Here is a 9,947-nt window from a genome sequence, read left to right on the forward strand (position 1 = left end):
TTCTGGTTATTTATTTATTAAATTATTTTGATTTTTGAGTTCGTACATTATATTCTAAGTTCACAAGTGATGCATGAGTTTTCTGGGGTTTTTTTTTTGCATTTTTTTGTGAGTTTTATTGATTTCTGGGTTTTAATTGATGCAGGTGTTAGATGCACAAGGAATTCAAGACTTTGATTTTGGAATATTGTTTTTGATGTTGTAATTTTTTATTTGTATTTTTTTTTTTGTATTTTTCAATATCTATTTAACGTTGAATTTTATTGTATGATTATAATTCATTGTATTTTTTTTTTTTTTTTGTATTGTACAATAACAGTTTAATATATTGTTGTATTTCACTTTCTTTTGCGCTTGTCTAATTTATAGTTTGATGTTCTAATTTATTTTAGTTGATGTAATTTTTAAGTAAAAAAAGGCAAAAAAAAAAATTAAAATTTTGGGCAGTTTTGGCACCGGTTAACCGGTGCCAAAACCAATGAAATTAATTATTTTGGTTCATTTTTGGCACCGGTTAACCGGTGCCTAATTGGGTATATGGCACCGGTTTTGAACCGGTGCTAAAAAGGGGGGTATTTGGCACCCCCCACATAGGCAGCGGTTCAAACCGGTGCCTTAGACCGGGTTTGAACCGCTGCCAAATCACTTTTTTCACCTAGTGCTTGTTCCCGACTCACCCTCTCTCTCCTATCATCACCACCAAATTAAAACCGCTTCTCGGGGACGCGGAAATCATCCATCCTTCCTTGTCGGAATCAACCACCCTCCTCCCTTCCCTGATTCCGTCTCGTTTCCCGAATTTGGGTTGAAATTTCAAGGTTATTTTTGGTGATTTTGGGGTCCAATTTGTTGATTTTGGGGGTCGAATTTATCGAAATTGTTGATTTTAGGGTCGAATTTGTTGGTTTTGGGTTCGAATTTGTTGGTGTTTGGGTCAAACTTGTTGGTTTTGTGATCGAATTTGTTGATTTGGGGTCGAATTTGTCAATTTTTGGAGTCGAATTTGTCGATTTAGGGGTCAAATTTGTTGATTTTGGGGGTCGAATTGCTACTTTAAGGGTCGAATTTGTTAATTTTTGGAGTCGATTTGGTTAAATATGTTTATTTAAGGTCGAATTAGTGGTCGATTTTGTTGATTTTAAGATTTAATTTGTTGGTTTTGAGTCGAATTTGTCGGGATTTTGTTGAATTCGGGGTCTAATTTGTTGAATTCGTTGCTGCCGCCGCATTTGGTGCTGCCGCTGCCCTCTTTTTCCGACCTTAACAGCAGTTTAACAATGGTGGTGGTGGCTTTAATGGAAGAAGATGGAGGAGGAAAGACATAAGGGTATTTATGTCTTTTTATTGCCCAATAGCTAAACCATGGTAAAGAAATTAACAATCTGTTTAACTTAAGTTACCATTAGTTTAAAAATATTAATTTGTGATTACCATTGATAATCAAAAGTTTTAGGCTTTACCACTAAGAAAAAATAAAATTTCGTGATTACCAGAGAAAATTTCTCAATAATTAAAAAAAAAAAAAACCGCGAAACACAACGAAAGTTATATACCATTAACTAGCCACACAAATTATGCAAGCCAGAAGATAGATTAAGTATTAAAAGGACAAAATATACAAAACTATATTAACACACATGAACTGTTACTCAGACCAACTGAGCATGAACATGATTACTAAGTTACTAATTGTGATTAAGTTACCTAATTTTCCCTAATTTTAACTAATTTTCTTAATTTGTATACCATCCCACCCATTTTTAATACTCAAAGCATAAATAATAATCTAGAAAAACAATAAACAACTCTGATCTTCTACAACACTTGGATTTTGAAAAAGACTTGTTTATCAACCGAATCCAGAATCCTGATATCTCCAACTGAATGCTCATCAATTCCATTATCCTCATCAAAGGCGATGTTCAAATCAAGGCGAACACAGGAAGATGTGGCTTCCTCTAATTCGTCGTGATCAAACTTATCTAGATCAGTTGAATCATGTTTATCAGTGTCGTCGTCTAACTTTTGTTTGACAGTAGGAGAACATGCTCTTGATGCTGAACTAAAACTGTCACAACTGAAAATGACTATTGCATCTTCAAGAGAGACTGTTTCTTCATCTGACAGACTGATTTTTCCGGCCTCAATGGCTCGCTTGATGCAACTCAGGGAGCGTTGATCAAGCTGTTCGACATCCTCAATGAAGAAAACGCGGTGAGGATTTTCTTTCACTGCTGCTGCAAGCCTTTCGAGGTATCCACCACTCGATTCATCCCTCACTCTCTTGCTCCTAATGTCATCAGTAGAATCAGCTCTCGTCGATGAGTAACTGCTTACACCAATGACCTTGAAGCTGCTGAAAGTCCCGAAAATTAGCTTAGCTAACTCCCTTCCTACTGCAAGCTTACCCTCTTCGTCAGCCCCCAAGAAGAACAGCCAAGTTTCCTTCTTCTGCTGGTCTTCTTTAAATAAGGTAGTACACTTCCTGCTCATCATCCCTGATCTTATTCGTAAGATTGTTGTCGCGATTTCAGGGATTATATCATGTTGCCATGGGACTCTCTTCTCCAAGGCAGAACACAAGGCCTCCAAATTCTCAGGGTTGTTCTCTTTGAATCCAAATACTGACAATGATGACAACGGTCTCTCAAATACTGCCTCTGTTGCTTCACTTGATGAGGCCGAGTTTGGTGTGGAATTGGGATTGGATAAAAGTTCGGGTTTTCTTTCAATGTTAGACATCAGGAATTGGTGCTCTTTTGATGCCCATGTTGGCTCAAACAACATAGGCCAAGTAGTGATTGGTTTTGTATCTTGTAAATGATGTTTGTTATGGTCATAAGACGATATCGAGGTGGAAGAAGAAGGGGAACATGATGAGAAATTTATCGTCTTCTCGGCCACATTCGAGGTCTGATGAGATGATGAGCTGCATATTATGTTCCATTTCTTACATAGCTCTTTGATTTGCACTGTTTCCTGTAGTAACAATCCCAAAAGAATGTCAGTATTCTATTTCTATATACTATCTTCGTTAATTATTATGTATAACTTTAAGGTATTATTTGTAAAATATTAAAAATTTTAAAGTTGCAGATAACAACTAACCGAGGGCAGTTTTTTTTTTTTTTTTTTTTTTTTTTTTTTTTTTTTTTTTTTTTTTTTTTTTTTTTTAAGTTGTTTTTGACATAAATTTATAGAGAGGAGAACCAACCTGACGATTAGCACTGATTTCTATGCTCTCTTCCTTGCACTTTTGAAGCCACGACGGTAGGCTCGAGCTAGTGGACGTGGTGGTGGTAGTGGTGGTCGAGTCGTTGTTACGAAAAGTGCCAGCTAAGCTCTTCACTTCTCGATGACAATTAGCCGAACAGTCCATACAGCAAGTGAGCTGCATATCAATTTTATTCTCAAGTAGTGGCCAGCTAACACCTTCTCCTGATACATCACTTTTGTTTTGGCCCTTCAATGAGCTGAAAACAAGCAAAAAAAAACAGCATTATTAGCACTATAAAACAAACTTTAGCTAATTAATAAATAAAACAATGATTAGTGATTTAATTAAATTAATTATTTTACGAGTTTGGACAAAATTTTGCACATACCTTTCTAGGTTGAGACTAAGGTCCAAGCTTCCGGCAGGGATTGTGAGGGGATGAAGATCCAAGAGAGTTTCCAAAGAAGGAATGCCTGATTTACATTTCATGTAAGAGTTAAAAGTTGCAATACCCATTAACCATAATCTTCCTGTCAATTCCATATTACCGAAAACTAATCGCCTTAATCCCATTACTAAGTGTTCCACAGGACAATAGTAGTGTTTCCTTTGTTCTCCATAGTAAGACCAATACTCAGCAACCCATTTAAGGTCACCTAAGTACAAAACTACCCCTCTTCCTACACAACCTTTTAGGAGACATCTAATTTCACCAAGCCTTAAATCTATTTCTTCCCTTGAAAGGTTCTTCATTGAGGACAAAGGGCAATTTAGGAATTGTACATATCTTAACTCTAAGGGGACTTGATCACCTCGTTCAACTCTTTCTTTGACTCCTCTTACAACACCTTCAATGCTACTCAAACACTCTCCTACAAGAACAACACTACTCTTTTCTCTTTTCTTTGCCCATGACTCGATCACACTCGAAACATCCTCGGACCTAGGCTGGCTTAAAGGCGTAGAAAACGCTAAGTCGAATTGGTTCAAAGGCGGTATGGATGAAAGTGTTTGGTGGTTTGTTGTGGAACGATAAACCATAGGGCTTACAATTTCAGTTTTGATGTTTGTAGTAGTGTTTGAAGTGATAGTAGTAGTAGTTTGAGAGCAACCTTCTATAGAGGTAACAACTTGCTCAACATTAGACTTAACATGAGGGCTCGAAAACCCGGCTTCTCTCATAACCCTACTAACACTAGGGTCATCAAGAATAGAGATTACAAGTTGTTCAGTCTCAATCTTAAGGGCTAAGATAGGTTGTTGTTGGCTCTCAATGGACCCTCGTCTTTGATGAGCTTGCGCCCTCTTGAACGCGGCCATTAGGGCATTAGCAAGAGATGGATAATGAGAGTGTGTGCCAAGTATTGGGGTAGGAGTTGTAGTAGGAAGACGGTTTAAGGCCACATTGAAGCAAAGCTCCAAGGCCTTACATTGAAGAGGATGGGAGTGTGACTTTAGGCAAGCCGCTCTAAGGAGACCGGCCGGTGACGCTAGCATAACACTAGCAATATGGATAGGGGTGACTTGTGCATGGCCTCTTCTCCTAGCAAGGTTTATGGCTTGCTTAACAATCGTGGCGGCCTCCGGTGTTAGAGATTGTTGTATACTACAACCCCCGGTTCGCATTTTGAGCGTGTTTTGGGTAGTGATTGAAGAAGATTAGAGCAATCTAGTGTAATGAGAAAAGAAGAGGGGTAAAAAGAAAGAGTTTAGAAGAAGTTAGTCATATTTTTTGAAAGTTTTTAAGTTTAGTAGTAGTGCAAAGTAAGAAGGGGGTGTGAAGATATATGTATAGGTTGGTTTTATGCCTTACTTGTGGAAGGAGGAAAAATGTTTAGATTTTGTGTCTGTTGGAAAGTGGAATGCATGTGAAGCAAAGTTAAGCTGTTGTTGCTAATACATTCTACTCTCTTTAATATAAATAAATGATTTTTATTTTTCACTCTCTAATTAATTAGTGATAAAGTTAAATAGATGATTGGGAAGGTGGTCTCTTTAAACTTTATAACTTTGGTATAAAATATGTTTGATTAAGGCACTAACATTAAAAATCCAACATTTGGCCTATACTCTACTTTTTGTATATTGCGTTCAAAGTGAAATTTGAACCTTGGTCCATCTAAATCGAAGAATAACTTTATGGTGTGGGCCAAGGTAGTATAAAGAACTCAAAATATTTAACATGTTAAATTAGTAAAACAATTTTAAATTTACCTTATGAGACGATTTACTTTTTAATTTTTGGTTAAGTTGAGCTTATGAGTGGTGGGATTGTATACAATGAATGTAAGTGTATTATGTTAAACTCTAAATTATTATGTGAAATAAAAAAAGTGAAATAAAATTTGAGGGACAGATAACTAAGAAGGTATATTTAAACTAACAATAATATCTTTAAGGAAAGTTTATTCAAGAGTGATGTAGTTTTAGAGATAGCTAGATAACTTTACTATTTAATCAATTTGATGTGTGTTGATTTAACCTTCCTCTTTTAAAGTTGATTAGTAACAATATTTCCCATACCAACATACTTTAAGGTTTTTTTGTTTTACTTTTATTTTAATTTTTTTCCCTTAACAAAAGAGTATTAACAAAGTTGCAATACTCTTTGTCTTTTACACACTTTATGCTTATATGTTTTACCCTTTAACCTTTGAATAACATTTAATTTTAAAATTAAGTGTCACAAACAAGATTAATTGTATTCAAGATATTTGAATATCGTCATAGAGTGCTGTCGAATTTTTCTTATATCACCGATTCATTAAATTTAAAAGTTAAAAAACAGTCATGATAAATTTTATTAGATTCATCTAATTATATTTTGTTCTTTTAAATTTCTATTTTTATAACTTATACTAAATGATAATGAAAAAAAATAATGATATAATTTATCCATTGACAAACATTAAAATTGCCAACATCAATATTGGACAAGTAATTTTTTTTTTTAAAGATTTTTTTTTTTTAATTTAAAAAAAAAAAAAAGAAATACCAATGTACTTGATATGTATAAAATGAATTGAAGTGATATGATAATGATGAGAATGATCAAAACTCAGATAAGAAAAGTGAAAGGAAAAAAGTAGAAAAGCAAACAAGAAAAAAGAGGGAAAAAAAAAAGTAGAGAGAAGAAAACTCCACCAATAACGAGGTCCTGTAAAGGGAGTTTGGACTGTCTGTCTGGGTTTGAAGAGAATTGGGAACTGCGTCTGCCAATTGGGCCTTAATAATACTACTAACATTTTCATTTTATTTATTTATTTACGTTCATTCTTTCATAATTTTAAAAAGGAGATCCAAGGAATAAAGTTGATTTCATGGGATTTTTATGGATCATAAATTTATATATTTTCATATTCCAGCTTTGTACTCCATCGGGAAACATTCCTCTTTGCTTTTTAGGAATTTATTTTTTATTTATTACATCAGAAGACAAATCAAATAGGAAAAGTTTATGATTTGCTTTATTTTTATTTTTGTTGTTTTTGTAAAAGTTGATCTATCTTTTGGGCCATAAATTAGTGTAGGAGAATTACAGTGTTGTAGTATCCTCTCTAAAATTGATTTCACCATTCATGAGGCTGAATCTAGATGTGAAATGGGCTGAGTTAGCCTAAGCCCATCTTGTGCTGTTCTTTTTAATCGCTCAATATCAATCATCAACAGTGGCGGAGCCAGGATTTTTCACCTAGGGGGACGGACTAAAGGTGGCATACATTCTATAAATGGACAAACCTTTTAAACATACAAGAAATTGTAGGGACTATGCTTAATATTTATAAGTTTTACAACCTGGAAATCCAAATTTCTTAGTTATACAGTCCAAAAATTGAAAAAAAAAAGCATATTTACAATAACAACTTCACCTTCAAATATTCATTTTTGTTTTGAAAGTAATATACAATCAAAATTATCAAATAATTCATAAATGTGATTTCTAATTCACGATAATCCTAACAAATAAACAATTTCTTATTCAAATTTGGTCAATAGCGGATCCATAGATTCAAAGTTTTTAAACCCGTGACAATTTAATTTATATTGAGATATATAATAAAACCAAACACCTTAACCCGAAATTCCTACTATAACCAATAATTTAGGGTTGTAATGTATGCATTTATATATATATATATATATATATATATATATATATATATATATATATATATATATATATATATATATATATATATATATAAATAAAATTTATGTAAATTACTATGGTAATTTAAAAGTTAGAACATGATGTCATTAAGTAGTACTATGTATTACTTCTAATTGAATGTGTGAAGTAAAGAAACATGCAAGAAAAGAGGAAAACTTTAAAATAAAAATAAGAAGAAGAAAATGTTGGTCAAAGGGATTGAACCCATGACCATGGAGATTACTTACTAGTAAGCCCTGAAACCATTGAACCAAACCCTTTTTCTTATGGTTTTTGCTGCACATAATTAGTTTTAACTAATTTTTTTTTATTGAAGTGAGGGGACATCTGTCCCCCCTTGTACCCCCCTGCCTCCGCCACTGATCATCAATCAATAACTATATACTAAAAGACACACCAGCAATGACACGTGTCATCTCTTGGTGTGTCCTTTAGGTTTTTTTTATTTTTTTATTTTTTTTTATTTTTTTTGTCTTAATTGTTAAAAATTAATTATTTTCTAAATCTTTACTTTTAGATGGAATAAAAAAAAATCAATCACAACACTAGGAAAAATATCATAGATTATAATACATGCATAATAATAATAAAAGATTATTATAATAAACATTAACTAATAACTACATGAATGATATACTGATTGATTACTAATAATTTTTTTCATATTTGTATAAGATATTGCCAAAACATTTTTTAAAACATACCGTTAGTCAATTAGAGTTCATAACAAGAGAAATGTTGAATAAAGAAGTAATACATTATTCAGAAGATATGGATTAATATTGTAAATGGCTTGGTTTGAGATAAAATAATAGCGTGATTTTAATAGTGAGTACAAAAGGGAGTTGAATTATTTCGCGAGGTAGACAAAAAGTTTTAATTTTTTTTTTAATTAACAAGAAAATAACGACACCGCACTGAAATACATAAATATAATTATATGATCAAATGCATAAAGGCTCATTGGATCATCCGTGATTATTTCAATAAATATTTTGGTAGTTTATTTCACAATGTTATTAGACAATTTTCTTACACTAAATTTTTTACACTAACTAAATAGTGTAGAATTGCTGAATTGATAATAATACTAAAAACTACCGTGCGTGGCAAGGGACCTAATCTAGTTAATAGTTAATGCCTACACCCTCCTGTATATAGAGTTACCTACATGCCCCCTTTCTTACATTCTTACCCATTTTCCAATTTAAGTAGTTTTCGTTATAAAAAAACAAAAAATAAATGAATTTTACCCATCACCATTACTAGGAAAATTTGACAATTGAAGTCATTTAAAGTTTGTATTTTGGAAATTGTCGCTATTTAAAAAAAAATTCCAAATTGCACCCAAAAGTTCTTATAAATTGTAAATTGCAGCTTGATTCAACTATTTTATCGGTTTACGTGTCGAATTCGGTTAAGGTTTTAGGGGCCATTTTAGTTCATAAGGATCCAAATTGAGCTCGGAATTAACAAAAAAATAACATAAGTGTCTCTTTTTGCATAACAAAAATGTATCGATTTATGGGCATCTATTTTTTGCAGTATAAACGAGGTACTTATGTTATTTTTTTGCTAATTCCGAGCTCAATTCGGAACCTTAAGAGATAAAATGACCCTAAAACCTTAACCAAATATTTTCCTCCATGTAAACTAATGAAAAAGTTAAATCGGGCTGTAATTTACAATTTACAAGAACTTTTGGGCTGCAATTTGTAATTTTTTTTTGTAAATGACTGCAATTTGCAAAACACTAACTTTAAATGGATACAATTTGTAAATTTTCTCCATTATTACTTCCTCCGTTCTTTTTTACTTGACCCGCTTTGACTTTTACACTATTTACCACCCCTCCTTTGACCGTCTTTTGTGAATGATATATAAAGAATAATATATTCATATTGGATCTTTTTGAATTTGTCTTAATAAGTACTATCATATTATATAACTTTTATAATGTTTACTTATGGAGAACTAAAGTTATTGATCGCTAAAGTTTTGCATTGGCAAGCGTGATAAAAGAAACAGGTCAAGTAAAAAAGAACAGAGGAAGTAATTATTAAAAAGCTTTCCTTTCTCTCTCTCTAAACAATTTTATTTTCTCTTCCTAAAACCCACATCACTTTTATTTTCTCACTCAAAAAACTTTCAACCTCCATTTTCTCTCTCCAAAAATCTTCATATTTTTCCTCATATGAGTTTTCTCATCATTTATTGATGTCACCCTTTGTCGGCGACTCGGAGCTTTATCGTTGACACAAATTCCCATCGATGAGATTCTAATTTCTCTCTCCTTTACCATTTCAATGATTTGATATAATTGTTAATTGACGATTTTATTCACACTAATTTTTTCCCTAAATTGATCATCAAATCATAGAGAAGGAAATTTCAAATTATTGGTTGTGTGATAAACCATAGGAAAAATTGCCATTAATAACACAACCTTTGGCCTGTTTTTTTTTTTTTTTTTTTTAATTTTTTTTTTTTTTAATTTTTTTTAATACAACCTTTGGATTATACCTGAATATTACAACCTTTGGGGGGTCTTAACTTTAA

General features: G+C 32.5%; 1 protein-coding gene across 1 annotated transcript; it reads right to left on the reverse strand.

Annotated features, from left to right (window-relative positions):
* Positions 1-1,330: 1,330 nt before the first annotated feature.
* LOC145626862 (protein SMAX1-LIKE 3-like) lies at positions 1,331-5,057 on the reverse strand. The gene is made up of 3 exons (XM_081679330.1): positions 3,606-5,057; positions 3,215-3,473; positions 1,331-2,979 (listed from the first exon to the last, which is right to left on the reverse strand). The coding sequence occupies exons 1-3, from the start codon at positions 4,841-4,843 to the stop codon at positions 1,816-1,818; spliced, it is 2,661 nt and encodes an 886-aa protein (XP_081535456.1). The 5' UTR covers positions 4,844-5,057; the 3' UTR covers positions 1,331-1,815.
* Positions 5,058-9,947: the final 4,890 nt, after the last annotated feature.

The sequence above is a fragment of the Chenopodium album genome, chromosome 4 (genome assembly GCF_948465745.1).
Source record: "Chenopodium album chromosome 4, dcCheAlbu1.1, whole genome shotgun sequence".
Taxonomy (NCBI): Eukaryota; Viridiplantae; Streptophyta; class Magnoliopsida; order Caryophyllales; family Amaranthaceae; genus Chenopodium; species Chenopodium album.

Bases quoted from the DNA above. Each gene is read 5' to 3' on its own strand.
- LOC145626862 (XM_081679330.1), bottom strand. From the start codon at position 4,843: ATGCGAACCGGGGGTTGTAGTATACAACAATCTCTAACACCGGAGGCC. The intron at 3,474-3,605 runs GTATGTGCAAAA...GCTTGTTTTCAG, and splicing joins CTTAGTCTCAACCTAGAAAG to CTCATTGAAGGGCCAAAACA. The intron at 2,980-3,214 runs GTTGGTTCTCCT...TTGTTACTACAG, and splicing joins AAATCAGTGCTAATCGTCAG to GAAACAGTGCAAATCAAAGA.